This window comes from Eremomyces bilateralis, assembly GCF_010015585.1.
Source record: "Eremomyces bilateralis CBS 781.70 unplaced genomic scaffold P152scaffold_21, whole genome shotgun sequence".
NCBI classification, from domain to species: Eukaryota; Fungi; Ascomycota; class Dothideomycetes; order Eremomycetales; family Eremomycetaceae; genus Eremomyces; species Eremomyces bilateralis.
This window is the reverse complement of record NW_022985087.1, coordinates 1-20,696: the sequence shown is the minus strand read 5'-3', so window position 1 is coordinate 20,696 and position 20,696 is coordinate 1. Positions and strand designations below refer to the sequence as shown.

The following is a 20,696-nucleotide window of genomic DNA, read 5'->3' as shown; positions in this document are numbered from 1 at the left end:
ATATATTAGTCTTCGAGTCGACTGCTACTTAACTACTCCGTACTCCTCTTACTCTACTAGTATACCATTCTCGATAAGGCTTCGAAGATGACTAGTATCGAATTCTCCGTTTAGCGGTAAATACTTTATAAAGTGTCTACTCATTGTCTAAATGGTGGAGTTACTATAACTTAGATAAGGATGGCAGATACTAGCCATGTCCTATAGATTTTAGAACTCTTTAGAACGTGTTTAAAATATATTTAAAATATATTTATATACCGGTGTCACCAATTGACGAAAAACTAGGCTGCACGTATCGTTCTATTCCTCACACGCCACACCAGTACGGAAACGATGTTGCGCCCCGATAAGAAGACTATCTTTAAGTTAACTATCAGTTTAGTACTAGTTATATTCGGAATATGTGTCAAGGATTGGTAGTCCTGGGTGATATTGGATTGCTGTAGGCAACTGAATAGATCAAGAAGTCTGTATCAACGTATTTGTATTGTATGTAATCGTGTAAATGTGTAACAGCGCGAATCGCTACCGTCGAGAGTTGGTAGGATTCGTGCGGGGTATTATATACCTCAAAAGCGGGGTAAGGATAAAAGATAATCCGATCTGGGCCCAAAGGGCCCAAATGGCTCATGCAGGTAGTGAATCTTCACAACCGCGGTCTTTCGCGATTCCAGCTTCAATACGTCCAAGGCGCTCCAATATTTGACCCATCGCTAGGTCCCTGGCGGGTATTCCCGCCTGCGCCTTTTCTATACTCTTTCTCTATGCTAGCTCCGGAATAAGCCGGAGAACGGGCGTTAGGTAAGCCTCAAGAACTCCACGGAGCGACCCCGCCCTAGCCCATCCACGGCAGCTCTCCAACGCGAGTTTTATATGGTTTTCCATAATTTGGAGCATCCGCCCCTCATCCGTCCGTCCATTTTGTTCTCCTACTCCGTTGCGGGTGTTGGGTCGTGGGTGGTCCGCCTGCTGGGGACGCGTCGGGGACGCGTCTTTGGCCTGCGGGCCTTTCCCCCTCATGCGCCCTCTAACCATTATTTGGGAGGGCTATAATAGTTGATTATAATTGAATGAAGTGTGAAGAATCGATTACGATCATAATCTCAGCTAATTTCCAAGTTGTGGGCTGTTTTGCAGAAAAATGTTCTAATCTTTTTTTATTATAATTAGTTCTTGTGGTAAGCGGCAATTTAGGTTTAGATATTAAAGGATAAGAACATGAATATGTTCTAAATATATTACGCAGGAAGATATTTACTTCACCATCCTTAATTGCAATATATGATTCTTTATAGAAATCATCATCAAACATAAGCTGGAGATCTTCTTGGTCGACTTCATTACTCTTATCATCAGAATTCTCTTTAGATAGAAGGATTAGAGATTAAGCTACAGCATGGTTATTAATATACATATTTCAAACATGTTTGAAACATCTTACGCATTTTCCATATCCATATAGTTAGAGGGAGTGTGGGGTTGAATTGAGATGTGTGTATCCAGAAAGGTGAGCCGACCAACGTCGATCATAGATATAGGTCAACTGACCTCACGTGATTAACCTAACCCGATTAGGATGGTGAGCCGAACCTTTTTCAGGGTCAGCCGAGCTGTCACTACGCCATCCACCCTGCAGCTACATCCCAGCCACGTGACCTAGGAATACTATGCTCTAATTAGTCTATTTCGAAAATCCCTAAAGCGTGGGCACCCCTACCACCTATTCTGGGCACCCCTACAACATATTCTGGGCATCCCCCATCACCTGTTTTGGGCACCTCCACCACCTATTTTGGGCCCTACTATCACCTATTTTGGATACCGTTTATCACTCCCGCCTCCCGTTTTGGGCACAGGTGATAGAACGGGTGGTGGGAGTACCCCAAAATGGATGATAGAGGGTGCTTAAAATGGGTGATGATGGGGTTCTAAAGTCGGTGGGGGGGAGTGCCTAAAATAGGTGGTGGAGGTGCCTAGAATGGGCGGTGGGGGTTGGGACGATGTAGAGGGGCCATTGTGATAACAATGAGGAGTAGAGAACCTGCCAGCGAGCGTTATTATCGGGTCCATCGATGTAGCAGAAAAAAACCTGCCGCAGGTTTGCCTAATTGAGCGAAATACGAGGTGGCGCTGCGCTAAAAAAGCCACATTTCGGGATGTAGACCTGCCGGCAGGTTTTCACCATTAAAAAGTAGACATACACCCATTCTGGCGCTAATATCGAACCTGCCACGAATCTGCCACGAATCTGCCACTATTTAAGTAAGCAAAGCCACCTGCCAGCGCTATTATCGAACCTGCCGGCTCGAAGTAGACAAGGCCCAAGTCATCCAGTCCGATGCCTTCGATCAACAGCCACGCCTTTCAGTCTACTGGTATTGCAGTGCAGACGCCTCCGCCTCCCATTGGACAACTCCCGTACATTCTAATGGAGACTGCAATTTTAGCGTCCGAGGACTCTTTGATCCAGTAAATAGGTAGCTTGCTTACTACACACTTTCGGTCTCGTAAGCCTTGCTTCAAAGAGTCCTCTGGCGCTAAAATTGCAGTGTAATGTAGGAGTGACGGCCTGAGGGTAATGAATCGGGGGAGGCTAAAAATGCAGTGCTCCTTCACATCTCGTATTCTATATTTAGACTCTTACCTTAGCCCCTACAATCCGTAAGAGACATTACACCTGCCATGAACAACAAACTTTCATCGAAAAGTCATTACGTTTGCTAGAAAATCACATTCAAACTCAGAGAGCCGTCTCCGCAATGCGGCTTCTTGACTTCAGACATAACAAAGTCAGCCTCCACTCGTTCACACCTGGTAAAATACCCCCTTATGCAATTCTTTCACACACATGGGGTGAAGACGAAGATGAAGTCAATTTCAAAGACGTCACAGAGAGCTCTGGAAAGGGAAGGCTTGGATACAAGAAGATTGAATTTTGTGCAAACAAAGCGGCAGTTGATAACCTAGAATTCCTCTTGGGTCGATAGATGCTGTATTAAGAAGGAGGATTCAAGTGAGGTTACAGAGGCCATCACTTCCATGTTTCGCTGGTACCAGAACGCCGAGTTATGTTATGTATATCTATCGGATGTTTTAGCGGTCGGTGCCGATGGTCTACAATGTGAGTGGGAGCAGGCATTCCGGGCAAGCAGATGGTTTACCAGAGGCTGGACTCTTCAGGAGCTTATCGCTCCAAAGGTAGTGCGGTTCTTCTCCTCTGAAGGCACCTACCTCGGCGACAAACACTCCCTAGAAGGGCTTATCCATGACATAACGAAGATCCCAGTCACAGCTTTACAAGGCCAAGATCGATCTCAGTTTACCAACGACGAAAAGTTTCAGTGGGCCAGTTCTCGTAAAACCAAGCGAGAAGAAGACATGGCCTACTCGCTAATAGGCATATTCGACGTCTCCTTCGTGATGAATTACGGTGAAGGGCTTCTCAAGGCGCACCAACGGTTAAAAGAAGATATCAGGCGGAATTTTAGGCCACCCGCCTTCCCCGGTATCCGTGACGAATCTCATGGGATAGAGAAAATGTTCCAGGACGCATGGAATGAGTTCACGACATTGCTTACCGCCGAGGAACGAAATGAGTTCCATGAAACCCGGGTCGAAGATGTCAGGAGGGCAGTCTTTAACCTACAGCGCGACCAGGAAAGAAAGAAATCACTAATAAACTGCTCCCGGCTGAACAACTTCCTACAGGGAATGAGCACCATTGTCAAAATATCCAGCGCACGATTTCCCAAGGATAGCTACGCTGCATATATATTGGGTCCGATGAAGTTCATGTTGCACGTAAGTAACGCCAGACGAAAAGCTTTTGCCCCAGTCCTCCGGCGTGAACATCACTAAGCAATACCACAGGCAGCTAGTCATTTCGCAGAAACTTTTGATGCATTACTAAGTGCATATGAAGACATTGGCGAAAAGCTGACTTTCCTATCTGCAAATGAAAAAGTCTTTACCCAGTACCCGCTCATGCAGCGCATTATAGGCTGGGTGTATGCTGACTTACTCGAATTTCACATCAAAGCACAGCAGTTTTTCCGTCACCGCGGATGGAAACAGGTTTTCAAGGCAAACTGGGGCAACTTTGACACACGTTTCCAGGGCATTTTAGTCAATTTCCAGCGCCAGAAGGACCTGGTTGAGTCGCTTGCGCGGTACACGGTTACTTCTAGCTCCGTCGACATCTACTCCATTATGGAGAAGCTCAACACATATGCCTTGAAGCGGGGTAAACTCCGTGTAGAACTAGATAGCAAGGAGAAAGAAGAGAAAGACAAGAAATACTGGCGCGTAATAGAATGGTTGGCCTGTTTGCGGCCGACAGAAGGAGAGGATAAGACTGCCCAGGAACATGTCGCCGACCATGAGTTCTTCTGCAATGTGAGAAAATGTAATCCAGGCAGTGGGGACTGGATAATACAGAACGAAATGATGGCTAGCTGGATGGATGATGAGACACCAAGATACCCGGTACTCTGGTTGAACGGAATACCTGGAGCGGGTGAGTGCGTTGTACCGAATCAAACACGCTGCTAACCTGCTAATTTAGGGAAAACAATTCTCGCGTCTAGAATCATCGAAGAGTGCGAAAGAAAGAAAGGGTTCAAAACTTCATACTTCTACTGCAAGGAGTCTGATACGCAGAAGAGCGATGCTCTTTCCATTCTCCAGGGCCTCTTGGTTCAATTGGTCACACAAGAACCAACCATGATTCCTCACTTCTTCATGAAGGCGAGATCGAGCGGACAAGTCACGTTAATAGCCCATCAACTTGCCCAAAACTTGATCAAGATTTCCTGCAAGCGAATTCTTAATCAGTTTATCATCATTGACGGCTTGGACGAGTGTCCTAAGGAGGAAAGGCGGATTTTGCTCTCTTTCTTGGCCGAAGTTGTCGACGAGGCAGAAGACGATGAACCTGGGAAACTCCGCGTGCTGATCGTCAGCCAGGACGAAGCAGATATTGCTGAAACGTTGAGTAAGGAGTCCCGCGCCCGACCGAATTTTTCTGTAGGACAGTTCGCTATACGCCCGAAGGATAATATAAAAGAGATTGAGGACTTTGTAGGGATGTGGACCGATCAAATTGGGCGGAAATTTCGACTTAGCTTCGATGAAGTGAAATGCATCGAAAGACTTACGTCTTCGAGAACGAATGGTATGGCCAACATTCTGTCAGTTCATCAGCTTACATGAGTACAGGAATGTTCCTATACGCGAAGCTGGTCTTGGAAAATTTATTCAATCAAACAAACAAAAACGACGTGGTTACAGAGCTTGATGAGCATCGTTTTCCAGATGGCATTGCTGCAGCGTGAGTGTAATCAAGCCGCCGATAGGCATGTCCTGTCGGAGTGAATCACTAACGACGCTTCAGGTATGCAAAGATCCTCGGTCGTCTTGAGAGACAATGGAAAGGTATAGAAGGAGCTTGGAATTAGATCACTCATCTTCTGGGGTGGATGATTTGTGCCAAACGGCCACTTAAACACTACGAGATTCAGTGTGCCTTTTGCTTGGAGTTGACCGACAGTAACGAAACGCTCCATGACGTTGAAAGTAGAGGACTGGTCGCGAAAGTAACAGAGCTTTGCGGGACATTAGTGCGTGAGCTTCCTGGAGAGAGACTGGAGCTGGTCCATGGCACAGCACGAATGTATGGATCTTTCCACCCAAACCATAACTGCACTTGCTGACCCACGCTAGATACTTGACCAAGACGCAATATATTAGCAAACCGGATGTCGAATGTAAATTGGCATCACTTTGCTTAAGATACCTAACCATGGACCTTTTCGATCCCGATCTGGAGAAGACAAAGATCAATCAGTACACTCTGGATGGATGGTTGTCTCTGCAAGACTACGTCGTATCCAAATGGTTTCAACATCTAGCCGCCTTGGCAAAAATCTACAACGAAGAAGGCTTTAAGGTCGAAGACAGCTTGGCAGCTCTGAATTCACTCTATGGATCCATGTTTCGTTTTCTGGACCGCTACGCAGATGATATATCGGACGAGCCAGTCCATGACGATGTGAGAGACGACTACAATAAGCTTGCTAGCCATGAGGTTTACGAGGATATAACTCGCATTATAAGCCATGTTACGAGACACATAGAGAAAGGACCAAACTTCCGCAACGAAATATGCCTCCAATCGCTCAAGAAAGCATTCGGACGGAACCGGGAGCTCATTAAGAAGTTCTCCATGGAATCCTCGAGGAATTCTGCCACCAAAGGAGCCCTCGTGGGCTATTACGGCCACAAGCGCTTTAAGTGCTCGTTTGTTACCTGCCCTGATTTCTACGAAGGCTTTGATAGTGCTAAAACGCGAGATAAGCACATTGACAGACATAACCGACCCTGGGTCTGCCATGTTCCGCACTGTACCTCCATCAGCTTCGGGTTTTCCTCTAACTATGAGCTCGAAAAACACATGAGAGACTACCACCCCGATAAGAGCGACTTGTCAGCATTATTTAAACTCACACCGAAGAAGGTGATAGAGTCTTCTAAGCACGTTTGCCACATTTGCGGGAAAAGCTTTTCGCGGAACTTTCACAAGATGAGCCATATTAGGAGCCATAATGGAGAGAAACCGTTTGAATGTACAGAGTGTGGGAAGGCTTTTACAAGGGACAATGATCGGAAGAGGCACGAAAAGAATCATAGTAGGCGGCAGTAATGATACGGTTTAAGGGTGCGTTAGGATCAGAGTGGTGAAATTTTCATTATTACGAGAGTTAAAAAAGAAGAGGAAAAGAAAGTGAGACGAAGTTCTTCCAACGAACAATGCCAAGGCATAATATTCAAAGCGGATGAACCTATTAGCTGATATCTATGAAAATCTTCTTCTGAACACTTCAGAGAAGTACCGATTCCCATATTCCGGTCGTCCTACATACCCATTATCTACCCACCCTAACTAAACCAAGACCTCGCTATATACTTCCCTATGTCCAGACCAGCCGCTTCAGGTTATATGTCATCTGTTCAATCAATCCCGTGCTCTTCTTCGCTTCCGCAACAGAAATAATGTCGCCCTCCTCCACTGTGAGCGGCTCCCTCCGCCATGCTTCCTTTCCACCAGGTTCCCCTTCTATCTCGGATGTCGGCTGGCGATGAAGATCGACTGCTTGCTTTACATCTTGACATATGAGGTCGAGAACCTCCCGCTCATTCAGCGCGGTGGCGCTGCTGTGTATGCTCTTTAAAGTCGAGACCGGTTGGCCGGCTTTCAGCGCCCAGAACTTGGTCTCCTGAGACGTCGGCTGGTTCGCAACCGTATCGTCCTCCCCTTCGTCGGGAGTCGTCTCGCCTTCTTTCTGCTTGTTTCCAAGGCTCCTGGTATTCGTCCGCACCATTCGTGGCCCTTTGCTGACATATCGGAGGACAATGCCGATGTTCTTCGTCTCGTCTAAATGCTTCGGCGCTAACGTCGACGTGATGTACACTCCGCGGGTGATGTCAATGATGTCCTCTAGCTCGACCCGCTCGAATTCACGCAGCTTTTCGGTGTTCCAGTCGAAGCGACACAGGTACAGCGCGCTTCCCGTCAAGAGCAGCACGCATTCTTCGAACGGCAGCGTTTTCAGGGTTGACGCCCTGCGCAGCGACGTCAGAGCATAGCCCGCAATGAACTCTTCCCGCGCATCTTCGACGGCGATCTGGAGGCAGTTGTCGATAGCGCCTTGTCTCATTTTCTTCAAATCCACCGCGTAGTCTTGAGACATCATCTCGGCCTCGAAGTCCGCGAAGACCTGGGCGGATGCGCGGCCGAGAAGGTAGTCAATGACCGCCTGTGCGAGGTAGTCGTTTACGATGTTGTTGTAGTACCGATTCAAAGTAAGCCGGAAGTCGTTCAGAGCACCACTGATATTCCGCTTTCTTGTCCGCGTGTAGTCGCCCTTGAGCGTAGCTGTGCCTGCATACTGTGCAGATATCGCATCGCGGTTGTCAGCCCAGAGTGTGTTGAACCATGACGTGGTGGGATCGGTCTGGAGGTTAATCAAGACATTACATGTGGCGAGTTGTTTCTCGAGGACATCTCGACCACATGCGGATTGTACAACATTCGTGCGGTCCAGGCAGTCCATGCAATTTGTCCGGATGACGCCAGACTGCCTCTGCACGAGGCGATCCCCTTCTTGAATCGACCAGGCAGCGGATGTCAGGAAAGAAGAAATGCTGTCGAGCAAGATCGAGACATTTTCGAACTTCATCCCTCGACAGACATGATGGAAGTCGAACCATAGAAAACCAAACTTTCCCTCTCCCAACACTCCGCTATCGACAACCTCGTTCGCATGATTTTCAAACTCCTGTCCGATCTTCCGCTCGGTCGCCTTCTTATCCACCAACGACACCGCCTGAATCTTGCCATACCGCTCAATCAACGACGAGAAATGAAGCTGGAACGCCGCCCGGTTGGTCTCCGGCGATCCGAAGAATGCGGGGATCGGCTTGAAGCTGTATGGGGTTGCGAGAAGAAGAGCGGGATGCTGCCTCGGTACTGGACAAAGGAATGTATCTTCGTGTCGTGGTCGTCCCAGTCGCAGGATGAGAAGATCTGCTCGGTCTCGACGCTGTTGGCCGCGTTCCCTTCCTCGTCGACACCGCGGCGTAGATATCGCAGTCCGGCTCGTTTGACGGATCGGCGGGAGACTAAGGTTAAGAGATACTGCTTACGGCTCTGCCGGGGATCGCCGGAAGACTCGGCGCTCTCTATCGTCTCTTCATCATCCTCTTCCGGTTTAGATGCACTGATAATCGCCCCCTCCTTGCTAGTCGGTGATACTTCCACCTCGAACTCGCGCTGCCCAACGAATCCTTGTAGAAGAGGTAGGGCAAAGCTATGCTGGCCGGCTTCCATGAAAGGATCCGTAATATGACGGTTCCAGAAGTACTTCTAGAATTAGATTCCGCGTATCATAGATCGGACGAGCTCTTACCAATGAATTGAATCTTTGACTTAACGGCACCGAATCCGCTTCTTTCTCTTGCTCCGTCACCGTTCTTGACAAGTCGTAGTCATACGAGAAGTAGAAACTCCTCGACGTGAACAGCAATTTCGCAACCCTCAAAACCTTGGGCAGCAACGGCTCGGGCATGTCATCGTCCACCTTCACCGGCTCGGGAGTCTCGTCTTGGTTTACATCCTCTACAGCCGTCGAGTCCAGTGGTGTCTCAAGGCCCTCTTCACCAGCCTCCCCCCTCGCCTCCCTCTTCCTCAACTCCTCCAACTCCATCTCGTCCCTCCTCTCCGCCGCAACTTCCGGCTCACCCCGCCAATTCCTCCGCGAAAACCACCGCTGCGCAAACCGCCCATACATCCCCTTCCGCCCAAACACATCCTCCACCACCTCGCTCGTAGTCGAACTCCCTTTCGCCTCTCGCTCCGGCGTCGGTATCGAGTCCTCGCTCAGAATCGACTCCGTCTCCGACGCCGAATCCTCCGCATCCTCGCCTGCCGCGGTCTGTTGCTGCGTCGCGCGGATGTGCGCGATCGCCGTCTCCGCGTCGCGTTGAGAGGAGAGGGGGATGATGGCGACGTCGGTGAGGGTGAAGATGGGGATTCCGTGGATTTGGGCGACTTGGTCCCGTGCGGAGATCAAGACCAGAAACGAGGAGCTGGCGAACTTGAGCAGGCCTGGAACGCAGAGTCAGCGCATATCGACGCTGTTTAGGGAATGTATCCCGCTTGACGTACCAACCACCCCATGCGCTTCAAACGACGGCGGCGGCTTCGCTTCCTCGCGCCGATCATGCTGCAGTGCCTGGATCGCATTCGTCTTGTAGCCGACCGTGATGGCCTGCTCGGTGGCGGGTTTCTGGTTCCTCGGCGGGACGGGTTGGAGGACCAGGCCGTCGATGGCGGCGAGGACCAGCATGCGGCGCACTATGTCCGGCATTTTAAAGATTGGACGTCTTCCGGGGCCATTGCATGTGGACCGAAGTTGGGAGGAGATGGGTGGGAGGTGGATGGCGAGGTCGGGACATGGATCACCCCACATACGTCACCTGGTGAGAAGTCCATGGTCATTTTGCGGAGGGTGGGACAACGTCGGAAGGGAATCATAATTCACGGCAGGTATTGCTACAGTATCATATACAGTCGCGAGCAGAATCGGTTTCCGGTTTGCACTCTGAGTCTCTGATTTGTTCTCACCGCACGGTCCATATGACAAGGGAGTTTCCTACTCAGTCCTAGCGCATTACAGGGGTAGCAGTGTATTCATCCGGATGAGGTTCCATCTCTACGCTAGTTTTGATTAGGCTTAGGCTCTCAGCCTATGCCAACCATGGGCCATGCCCATAACATTCGACTACGAATATTCGTGCCACCTCTAAACCTCCATGCTTTCAGTAAATAGTCACTAAACACAATCATTGCAGAGCCCAAGCTGGGGTTTTCAGGCTAGTCAAGAATGCACGTACCTCGCAACACACGAATTCGTCAATGCTAGACTAGATGGCATCATAGGTGGAGAAGCGGCGTGGGAGGCGATCTGCTCTCTGGACTCCTGCCTGCGTTTGCACTACTTACGAACATTGTGTGCTGGCGGCTACGGAAGACGTAATGGGTGCGCAGATGGCGGAATGGAGCTACGGGATCGGTATCCTATCCATGCAACAGAGATAAGGAGATACCCTTTTCTAGACCGATTGGCAGGAGAACTGCTCTTGTTTCTAGATCTAACCTAGAGGTTTTACAAAGTCAAACTCACCGCGAAAGAATATTGTAGAGCACCATGGCTATTAAAGCAAGGAGCGTCGCAGTAATCGGGGCCGGACCGGCTGGAGCCATTGCCACGGATGCTCTCGTTAAAGAGCAGGCTTTTGATACTATCCGAGTGTTCGAACGAAAGGCGATTCCCGGAGGTGTTTGGTAAGTTGAACATCGGCCTCCTAAGATACAACAACGCGGAAGTTTTTAACTTACGAGATAGGGTCTATACACCACATCTCCCAGCAAAAATTCCTTCGTTGAGCGATTTAATCGCCGGAAATGGAGATGTGCCAGTACAAATTCCTTCGCAGCTCCCTGCAGTGACTCCAAAATCGGAGGCCGTAAACAGTCACCAGTTTCGCTTCTCCGATACGCCGCTCCATGAGAACTTGCACAGCAATATCGTAGATCCTATCATGAGCTACACCAGATATCCCTTCCCAGCAACAGTCTCTCCAGATCTTCGCAAGAAATATGGACGAGATTCGCCGTACCGGGATCGCGAGCTAATTCGCGAGTGGGTCGAAGATGTCTTTGTTCGCAACGGAAACGACAAGCTTCTAGAGTTAAACACGACTGTGGAGAAGGCAGAGAAGATTGATGACAAATGGGTGCTGACGCTTCGAAAGGAAGAGCCGGGTAAGAATTGGTGGTGGCAAGAGAGCTTCGATGCGTTGGTCGTGGCGAGTGGGCATTATAATGTGCCTTGGCTTCCGAAGATTCCTGGTCTCTTGGAGTACGACGCGCGATTCCCAGGGCGGATAATCCATAGCAAGCACTTTAGAAATGCCAAAGGTTACAAGGGAAAGGTATGTGGCGCTTCCTAAAAACTGGGTAATTGCTGATTTGTTGGCAGCGCGTGATTGTCGTTGGAGCGTCCGTGTCTTCGTCGGAAATCATCCATGAAATTTTACCATACGCGCAGCATCCAGTACTCGGAGCGCTACGGGGCGATCCAATTCCGGCATTTGGACTCATTCCTTGGACTCATCCACATATAGTGGTCAAGAAACAAATCACTCAGTTCGATCCCGAAAGCGGAAGGATTTTCTTCGAAGACGGCTCATCTGTCGACAACGTCGATCATGTCATCTTTGGGACCGGCTACACTTTCAGCCTACCGTGGATACCCGAAGTGCAAAAGACAATTAAGGGAGCATATCGTCGACTTCCCGGCGTCTACCAGCACACATGGAATATCGATGATCCAACTCTTACGTTCGTTGGAATGGTGAGTCCAGCCGCAACGTTCTGCCGACTGATCTTGAAATTGACTATCCTGATAGCTCGGTGGAGGATTTACTTTCCGCGTGTACGAATGGCAAGCTGTCGCAGTTGCACGTCATTTAGCAGGCCGCTCGAAGCCACTCCCGCCAGCCGCAGAACAGAAAGAGTGGGAGACTAAACGGGTTGCGGAGTTTATTGGCGGGAAGAATTACTACTCCATTGCACCAAACTATCGCGACTACTTTGAATTCCTTCGTAACATAGCTGGAGATCCGGTACCAGGAACCAATGGCATCGCACTGGCGCCGTTTGACGACGAATGGTTGAAGGTATGGGCCGGTATGGTCGCTCCAAAGATTCAAGCATGGGAAGAGACCAGAAAGCAAGCAGAGAAAGAGGAAGAAGAGCTGTGGATTAAGGCCAAGTTGTAGGCATGCAGAGGGTAGTGTCACAGAATGCCTGTATTTCTTGGCATTTCACCACGGTCTCATTCTGTCAGATATCCGAGCTGATTACTTAGTCATCTGTCACGGATTGATACTGGATGATGTAAAATCAAGGTAGTAACGTAACAAGTTAGATTCATCTATGAAGAGGGAAGAATCTACGTCTACGTCAACAGGAGGTTGTAAAGTCTACAGGTGATGAAGTGGTAAGTCCCGTGACACAAATATGGTGACTTGTGCATGGTGGAAGTCCACTTCATCACACTACCCCCCTCTTCCCCGACGATGCTCTTACCATCGATCGCCATTATACCACCAGACACCATCCCAGATCTTCGTTCCGTCTCCGACCCCGTCGTGACACGTATCCCCTCTCCAGGAAACGGCCAGATAAGGAGGGAAAACCATAGGCCACCGACGGTTAACCTTAACCTTTCGGCTTCTCGATATAGTTCGGCCGGTAATAAGGAGCTTAAGGAAATAATGAACAAGACCCTACAGGCAACCGACGAAACGAAGAATTACAAGTACACCGCCGTACTAAACCGCCGACCAGAGAGCATAGGCTTCGTCTTTCGATCACAACAGGAAGTCGAAACTATAGAGATAGCACTACCGTGGGCCAACGATCTAACGCTCCAGGACATAAAATTGAATATCCGCGAGGATTTCAAAGTCAAAGCAACAGGAGTCGACAGATTCTCGGTAGGCAACCTAGAGACAGGTCGACGGATCGATAAAGATATTATTAAGGCCATCTGCTTCGAGAACGATGCCCAGATCCGCGGTATACGACTACTCAGCCGGCCATCAGCCAACCTAAGAATCGAGTTAGTGGTCTTCTATAGATCGCAAGCAGAGAAAGATAGACTACTTAACGAAGGATCGATCTCTATCTAGGGATCATACGTGAGAATTAAAGAGTTCTTCGAAATACCACGAAGCAGACAATGCTTCAAGTGCCAAGGCCCCAACCATAACGCAGCGGACTGTACAGAAGACGCAAGGACTAGAAACGCCCCCTAGGCAGAAGACCCCCTCCGGGTAGTAGACGCATGGTCTAGACTCCCTTGTATATGCCGCAGTGACCACACGCCCTGATATCGCCCTTGCGGTATCCAGGCTTTCCCGTCACAACATCAATCCGTCTCCAAGGCATATAGAAGAGGCTGATCGCTGTATCGCCTACCTAAAGACGACGAAATTCCACGCACTTGAATACTCCGGGTCTTCACAACCTCCTCCAGATGCTAGCTTACTTCCCGTCCAGGCTGCTTCTGACGCATCCTTCGCTGATGATCTAGAGACTCGCAAGTCCTCTAACGGATACATCATTTACCTGTTCAACGGCCCCGTTCGTTGGCAATCCGCCCGTCAGACAGTGGTAACGACCTCTACAACCGAAGCTGAGCTCCTTGCCCTCTCCTGGGCAGCACGCGAAATAATCGCGATGAACCGTCTCTTCCGTTAACTCAGATTTGATCTAGAGCAAGAACTCACGATCTAATGTGATAATAAGCAGACAGTTGGTATTGTCTCTAAGCCAACCCCTTTGCTCACTTCACGCCTCCGTCACGTTGATATCCATCAGTTCTGGCTACGCCAAGAGGTCCAGACTGGTGACCTTAACGTTGAATGGGTCTCCACATCTGAGATGGTCGCCGACGGTCTTACCAAGATACTCTCCCCTTAGAACTACCGGAAATTCCTCGAGCACCTGAATATGCGATCTATCCAGCATCTCATTACAATCCTACGAGATATGATCACATCCGTCACTGAAACGAACGTAACTGATTCAGAAGGATAACTCCGCGATATGGTTGTGATATACAGATCTTTTCTAGATCTGGGGGGGTGTGTCGGAACTCCGCGGCTATTACTTAGTCACCGCACCTTGTAGATTACATAAGATTACATAAGCCCTGGGTATATATACCCGTCAAGGTAAACTATATACTTCGGATCGAATACAAGCATCTCACTGCCTCTGAACAGGTATCCTATTGTTTCCGTGATTGATTGACACGCCAAAACGATCAACAGTTTGCTTCTCTGATATAATCCACCAGCCACGTCTTCAGCCACAACCAAGGGAACAGGCCGCAGGCCTGGGACCATAACAATGATCCGTGATATCCGTCTATCCGTGCCGAGCTCTATGGGACCATCACACGATATCTCCGTCCTCGGACCACCTGGAGAGACCTTCTACGACCTTACCGTCGTGTCCGTCCACGCCAGCTCAGTTAAGGGCAAGGCGCCCCTCCCGGTCCTCGACGAGGCGGCTAAGGCAAAGACTGCGAAGTACCGCGCCTACGGAAAGGACTTCGTCCCCCTCGTCCAGTCGTCCTCTCCGTGGGAGGCCTCTGCCAGCTACAAACGGCGAAGTTCTACCGGGACCTACAAAAGAACTATCCGGGGTCGAATTTCCTTGACGGGCAACTCTCAATCCTCCTAACGCGGTATAGGACCCGCCTCTACCTCCTCTAATCAAACTTCTTCCTCTCTTAATACTCTCTTAATCTTTCTTTTTTCAAAAATTATCCATCTTTCTATTTTTCTCTTATTTCTAACCAAAAATCCAATTTGTATAATAAGTCAATCTGCCTCGTGTATATAAAATCAATCTAGACACAACCCGTCACCCTACAATAACACTACCTATCCTTCCTACCTTAGGCCGCAAGGCCACAATACACAGACTGGGCGAAGCCCAAGACTGTCACAGTACCTAGGAATTTGCCCGTCACGCAGGGATGCCCGCCACACAGGGAGGGAGGTTACTTAGGTTAAGTTAGTAACATATTCCACAAGCGAGTGGCCCATACAAGCGAGTGGCCCAGCTCATTTTACTAGTAAATTCGACAAAATTCGATATCAATATCTCAACAACCACTGGGTAATATAGTCTGAAAACTTAGAATTAGGTTTTCCTATCGATTTCTAGCTTATTATTAGAATCTTAGAGCTTTATATTTTATAGTTATAAAGATATAGAGATTTGGTCTCTAAATCTTGCCAAGAAGTAGGTATCTCTATACCTGTAAAAGCTAGGGCTTTAATATTTCAATAGTAAGCTAGAAATGGCTAGGAAAACCTAACTCTAGGTTTTCAGACTATATTATCCAGTGGTTGTTGAGATATTGATATCGAATTTTGTCGAATTTACTAGTAAAATGAGCTGGGCCACTCGCTTGTATGGGCCACTCGCTTGTGGAATACGTTAATAACTATCATCAATCCAAAGTCTTGTGTTGGACTCCGTAGATCGTCTACTCTTTTTTCGCGAACCCTGCACGGTTTACCATAGATCAAATTCTCGAACTTAGGTCGGAGTGGTGCCACTGCAACACGATCGGGGCAAGCTACTCGACTGTAACATAGAATGGGCTTGTTAACCTGACTAACTGCGTACAAGATCACTTTATACTCCTTCAAACGCTAAACAATATAGTATGTAGTACAGCACAGCTAATCTGTTTCGGAAAGCTACTAGACAAGATTAATGATGCCACAATTATTCTGCTCTATCACCTCACCGTCCATAATCCCATCGACATACGCTTCGCTAATGAGCTGATAAATTTCACCGCTTTGACGTCGAAGAACAAAGGGAACTTGCGCTCCTCTGATTAGTGCAATGAAGTCGCCACGCTTGACATGCTCGGAAGAGAGGACCAGGTTGCCTTCTCTAGTGATGAATGGAAGTCGCCCTAAGCTCTTTCCCATAATCTCTGAGTCTAGCTTCACATGCGCCGCACTGGCCCTGGCCTCGAGCTGGGTAGCTTTGTTGGCCAAGAGCTGGTACACCTTACGTTTGATTTGGTGTTCCGTGATATACTTGATGCCATTCTGCAAGAGGTCTACCGCCCCAAAGAAACAGTCATCTCTAACTCTTGCCAGTCGTGTATTCTGATCATGCCAGACACCCCCGATTGAGGTGCTGGCTGCTGCACGTAGGCGATCACTAAAAGTTGTGTAGCGTTTGTTGTCGTAATATGTGAGTCGGAGTAGTTCAACTAGCCATTTTACTGGCCAAGAATCCGTCTCTTCAAGAGGCACTTCGTGGCTAGAAGTTCTGCCGGGGAAACGACCAACCTCACGTATTTCGTCATATATATGGCCTACCACTGATAACCCCTCAATAACGTCCTTTTTCTTGATGATGGTAATTTCGGAAGGACCCGTTCCAGAAGCGCTAAACTGCGGGTAAAGTACGATATGATCATTTTCCACGTCTTGCAACATATCTGTCACAGATCGAGACCAGTCTAGGACCCAAGATGGTAAGCCGGATTGAGATTTGGGCATTTGACAGCACGAGAGCAATGATATATGACCTTGTTGAAGTAGAGCCGCCATAGTCGTCGTGTATATTTCCTTACAGGATTTTGTATAGTCCGGGAACACACCCAGATCTGCCAGTTCTTCTTGGTCTGCCGCCAGACTCAACAAAGCGAAAATTTTATCTCGAGGATCGGTTGATTCTAGGTGGTGTGGACCATGGTTCTGCAGATTGATACTTCCGACGCATGTTGCACGGAGGAGCGCTGCCAATGGGAATCTGCCATACCGATATATATTCCAAGACGATAGCATGACGGTCGGTCGGTGTTGAAATAAGAGTCGAATAATGTCGAGTTCATTACGCGTCAATGATAGCCGCTCGCGGGTGAATTTTTCCATGAGAATAAACCGCAAAGCACAATACGCATTAAAAGCAGCAGTGCATCTGCGCCGTGTGAGTCTCTTAGTCCCACAAATGAACTCAGCATTCTCTGAAAGAGTTATTTCTTGTAAAACCCATACACGACCCCACCATGGCCGAGTAAAGAGCTGTTTTATGCCAGCAAGCGGTAGTGGATTGCATGGATCATGCCGGCCACTGATGGAGTAGAAGAGGTTGCACACCTGAGTATATGCAATCGTTCGTACTTTGCCAGCTGGTGTCATCATCATGACATTTGATCGGTTTAGGTCACGGGCTCCTGGGAGGTTCGACGCTAGCTTCTGCCAGATTTCTTGAAAGGGTTCCGGTCCATTGTCCATACCGCAAGCTTCCGCTTGTGCTCCTAAAGAGTTCAGGTAGTCCATCACGGAATCGCTCTGATCATCTGCTGCACCAAGCCATGCAACGACTTTTTCCGCCTGTCGGTAGATATCTGCCATAAGTGTAACCTGCCAGCTCTTTTCCGCGTCATCCAACTGATTGATGCAAAGGGAATCGATCCACATTATAATGTGTTCATTGGTAGGTCTAAGTGCCATCATCGCATCGTATAGGTTTTTGGTTACTAGAACTGGGGAGCTCTCCAGGAGTATCAAACGTGAATCGGCAGCAGCTCCCCAGACGTACGATAAGGCTGTAAACCTCGGTTTCGTATGAAGGCTGACGTGGAAGATATTGCAAGTGGGAATGAATTTAAGCTTGTCGTTGCCATCGTACGGTAAAAGTTTCAGGAGTCTGACTTCACCTCTGGAACGTTGTAATGTTCGGTATTGGTATCGGTTTGTCATGATGCCGGGAGCTAAGCGGGGAAGGGACCAGCAGATTTCGCTATATACCAAGAATTCTATTCAGAACGAAGGGTTCGTCTCACGCCGACGGGCACTTGGCGAGGTTTGAAGCAATAAGAGACACTGCTGCTCGCGACGGAGGAAGTCGCCTTGGTCAACTTATACAGTACAGTATAGTGGCAAGACGAGATCGATGCGAATAATGATGAATGATGGATGCATATGGTGTAGAAGTGCCTGGAGGAACGAAGTTCCGTAAGGTCTTTGTGGACGCCTGAGGGCCAACTTTTCTCCCAACTCAAACTTAAATCACATGATATTCACGTGAGTTTCACGTGATTTCGGTTCCTTCACCCCAACCTTCGTCGACATCGCGATCGCCGCCCGATTTAGCCCGTATGATATGATTCTAACGAGTTATGAAACTACACGCTCGGCATCGTTCACTCGCCGTTCGCTGACACCGCCTGATTCTGACCCCGCGCCTGACTGAGTCCGATCGTCGGGACTCAATCCGATCGTTGAGACTTGACTCTGATTGTCAAGACTGACTCCGATCATAAAGACTCGAGAAAAAGAGGAGGGATGCGAGGGAAAAAAAAGAGGCGAAGTCTCCCCATCATTAAGCGATCAATGTTACAAAGGGTCGGTTTTCAATGTCTCTCGCTCTATTTGCGCTCTGCTAGCCAATCTACTTTGTATATCTAGGCCGCGTTTACTTCCCCTTAATGTACCGTCCATCCCTCTTCTGTTGACCAGTCCCAACGTTCCGCGTCTTGAATCATCCCCTCGCTCAGCCGTTCTAGCCTATTCTCGGCGGCGACTATGGTCTCGGGCACTCGATTACCGATAATGTCCCTTTCTCGCGCTCGAGATAGAAGCATGATCCTATCTAGGGATAGGCAGCGCGATAGTTATACGTATAGGCCGTAGGTATCGCATTAACTAGGAACGGCCTGGCTATCGATGTTCGTCGTCCTCGCGCCGCGAAGTTCTAGCGCCACTCGGTCTAACGTCTTTCCTTATACCGTATAATCCGTGGAGGCGAACGCCGCTGCGCACGGTAATCCTCGCCGGCTGACGTCGTGCATCTGCCACGGCCGCTTTCTCTAGGAGTCGATTTTAACACTGACGGGTACTAGGAGGATGGTGCCGGCTGGCATGCCCACGAAATCGTAGTCTCTCGTCGTCTCGGACGCCAGCACGATCCCGGCCGGAGGCCCGAAGTGGAGCATGGTATCGGCGTTAACGCGATGCCCGGGGAATTTCAGGTCGAGGATGACGTCTAACGCCGTATAGCGGGCGCCATTGACCAGCTTCAGGCCTTGGTGGGTGTTTTGATTTACGGTGATGGGCATCCCCTGGACGAATATAAAGATGGCGGGGACGGGGATGGCGCTGTCGTCCCCCTGACTTAACAGCATTAGGGCCTCCTCCTCCGTAGGCTGGCCATCTTTCTACTTGTGCTCGGACATGAAAATCCGAAGCACGCTTTGCCTTTGGCGTTGGAAGGACAGCGTGGCTTCGACGTTCAGATTCCAGCGGTTCCGATTCAGCGGCGTGATAACCGTGATGCCGGACTCCCATGGGATACGTCGACCTTCCTGGTAGCACGTGTCGTTCAGAAAATCCATATCGGACTGATCTTGTACGCCGTGCCGGATCCGCCTGAGGAGTTGCTGGAGTCGTGGATCTCCGGCGGCACGGACTTGTTCGTCGAGTATCACGACCGTAGTAAACTTGTTCTATAGCGCGTGCGCTTTATCGTACTAGTGCCTCTGCTCTACTCGGAAAGCTGTATCGTCGGTCCACGCAATAACTTGGCTAGGGAGAAGGATGGACCGCTCCTAGACCGGGCGGAACTGGCGGAAATCCCCGCAGAACACGATAATCGGGATCCCGCCAAAGTCGTCCGCATACCCTCGAAGTCGGTACAGCTGTTCGTTTACCATATACAGCGTCCGCTCACCCAGTATACTAACCTCGTCGATAATGAGCAGGAGCTTTTCCTACTATACGGCCCGGCTTCGTCTATCGACGCGGAGATTAGTTAAACTCCTAGGCGCGAATCTCTCTAGGTCCGTACTCCGACCCACCGACCGAGTCGTATCTTTCGAGAACCCGCACGCGGAATAGATAGTGACCCTATTAATATTGGCTGCCGCCGTTCCCGAGGTCGCTATAACCAGTAGGCGGTGCGGGATCCCCTTCCTCGCGAACAGCGCCGCGACCGCTCCGATGATCCGTGATTTTCCCGTCCCGCCCTCACCTCTAATAAATTAGTAGAGCTAGGGAACTCCGGACTCGTCGCGGTAGACCCGGTCTAGCTAGCGGCAGATAAGTCGAAATACGATACTCTACTTTCGATTTAAGGTAAACGACTCCTCTGCTAACTCCTTCCTAACCGTAGAAAACGATATAGAGGGACCGAGCTAGATATTCATAGATAGACCGGCGTCCTATCCCGGGCCTTCCTTATCGGGAGCGGTGAAATGGACGTCGTGCTCCCCGAAACCGTCCGGCGCCCTAAACTCGGTAGTACTCTCCCCGACCGGCCCCTAAATCCCTTAGATTATCCTCTCTCTCTCGCGCGAGACGCTCTTTTGCTGCGCCTTAATCGACTTTAGCAGCTCCTATACCGGCACGACCGACGCCGCTAACTCGATATACCCGTCTTCTTGTCAAGGGCCCAAACCACGAAGGATTTGGTAAGCTGGTAACGCTGTTGAATTGCTAAAGAGAGAAGGAGAAGATCT

The 20,696-nt window shown here is 49.3% G+C and overlaps 7 protein-coding genes across 7 annotated transcripts; 3 read left to right on the top strand and 4 right to left on the bottom strand.

The window, feature by feature from the left end:
* Positions 1-3,540: 3,540 nt before the first annotated feature.
* Positions 3,541-6,703, top strand: P152DRAFT_493542 (uncharacterized protein; the record flags this gene model as incomplete). The annotated part of the gene is made up of 7 exons (XM_033682201.1): positions 3,541-3,781; positions 3,878-4,519; positions 4,601-5,176; positions 5,221-5,332; positions 5,406-5,436; positions 5,460-5,674; positions 5,725-6,703. 7 exons carry the CDS (start codon positions 3,541-3,543, stop codon positions 6,701-6,703), a joined length of 2,796 nt encoding a protein of 931 aa, XP_033531484.1.
* Positions 6,704-6,947: 244 nt separating this feature from the next.
* P152DRAFT_460954 (uncharacterized protein) lies at positions 6,948-9,587 on the bottom strand (the record flags this gene model as incomplete). Its single annotated transcript, XM_033680021.1, has 3 exons — positions 6,948-8,487; positions 8,532-8,923; positions 8,970-9,587. Coding segments are annotated over 3 exons (2,526 nt in total), but the record flags the coding sequence as incomplete, so codon positions are not given.
* An 806-nt stretch (positions 9,588-10,393) lies between these two features.
* Positions 10,394-12,571, top strand: P152DRAFT_421830 (thiol-specific monooxygenase). Its single transcript, XM_033677175.1, has 4 exons — positions 10,394-10,906; positions 10,968-11,556; positions 11,604-11,978; positions 12,034-12,571. The coding sequence occupies exons 1-4, from the start codon at positions 10,770-10,772 to the stop codon at positions 12,403-12,405; spliced, it is 1,473 nt and encodes a 490-aa protein (XP_033531482.1). The 5' UTR covers positions 10,394-10,769; the 3' UTR covers positions 12,406-12,571.
* A 1,840-nt stretch (positions 12,572-14,411) lies between these two features.
* On the top strand, positions 14,412-15,317 carry P152DRAFT_460951 (uncharacterized protein). Its single transcript, XM_033680020.1, has one exon. It carries the CDS (start codon positions 14,546-14,548, stop codon positions 14,879-14,881), a length of 336 nt encoding a protein of 111 aa, XP_033531481.1. The 5' UTR covers positions 14,412-14,545; the 3' UTR covers positions 14,882-15,317.
* Positions 15,318-15,948: 631 nt separating this feature from the next.
* Positions 15,949-16,326, bottom strand: P152DRAFT_372498 (putative heterokaryon incompatibility protein 6, OR allele; the record flags this gene model as incomplete). Its single annotated transcript, XM_033675543.1, has 1 exon — positions 15,949-16,326. A coding segment is annotated over one exon (378 nt), but the record flags the coding sequence as incomplete, so codon positions are not given.
* Positions 16,327-17,391: 1,065 nt separating this feature from the next.
* P152DRAFT_460949 (uncharacterized protein) lies at positions 17,392-18,163 on the bottom strand (the record flags this gene model as incomplete). The annotated part of the gene is made up of 1 exon (XM_033680019.1): positions 17,392-18,163. A coding segment is annotated over exon 1 (501 nt), but the record flags the coding sequence as incomplete, so codon positions are not given.
* A 202-nt stretch (positions 18,164-18,365) lies between these two features.
* On the bottom strand, positions 18,366-20,228 carry P152DRAFT_460946 (uncharacterized protein). Its single transcript, XM_033680018.1, has 6 exons — positions 19,804-20,228; positions 19,728-19,764; positions 19,431-19,685; positions 19,074-19,397; positions 18,991-19,043; positions 18,366-18,828 (listed from the first exon to the last, which is right to left on the bottom strand). The coding sequence occupies exons 1-6, from the start codon at positions 19,890-19,892 to the stop codon at positions 18,666-18,668; spliced, it is 921 nt and encodes a 306-aa protein (XP_033531478.1). The 5' UTR covers positions 19,893-20,228; the 3' UTR covers positions 18,366-18,665.
* Between the last annotated feature and the right edge of the window lie 468 nt (positions 20,229-20,696).

What these genes read in the sequence shown, in the direction of transcription:
- P152DRAFT_421830 (XM_033677175.1), top strand. Translation starts at nt 10,770, where the DNA reads ATGGCTATTAAAGCAAGGAGCGTCGCAGTAATCGGGGCCGGACCGGCT. An exon ending in CCAAAGGTTACAAGGGAAAG is followed by an intron (nt 11,557 to 11,603) that starts GTATGTGGCGCT and finishes ATTTGTTGGCAG; the next exon opens with CGCGTGATTGTCGTTGGAGC. An exon ending in CTCTTACGTTCGTTGGAATG is followed by an intron (nt 11,979 to 12,033) that starts GTGAGTCCAGCC and finishes CTATCCTGATAG; the next exon opens with CTCGGTGGAGGATTTACTTT.
- P152DRAFT_460951 (XM_033680020.1), top strand. Translation starts at nt 14,546, where the DNA reads ATGATCCGTGATATCCGTCTATCCGTGCCGAGCTCTATGGGACCATCA.
- P152DRAFT_460946 (XM_033680018.1), bottom strand. Translation starts at nt 19,892, where the DNA reads ATGGTAAACGAACAGCTGTACCGACTTCGAGGGTATGCGGACGACTTT. An exon ending in TTCTGCGGGGATTTCCGCCA is followed by an intron (nt 19,765 to 19,803) that starts GTTCCGCCCGGT and finishes CCTTCTCCCTAG; the next exon opens with CCAAGTTATTGCGTGGACCG. An exon ending in TCCAACGCCAAAGGCAAAGC is followed by an intron (nt 19,398 to 19,430) that starts GTGCTTCGGATT and finishes GAGCACAAGTAG; the next exon opens with AAAGATGGCCAGCCTACGGA.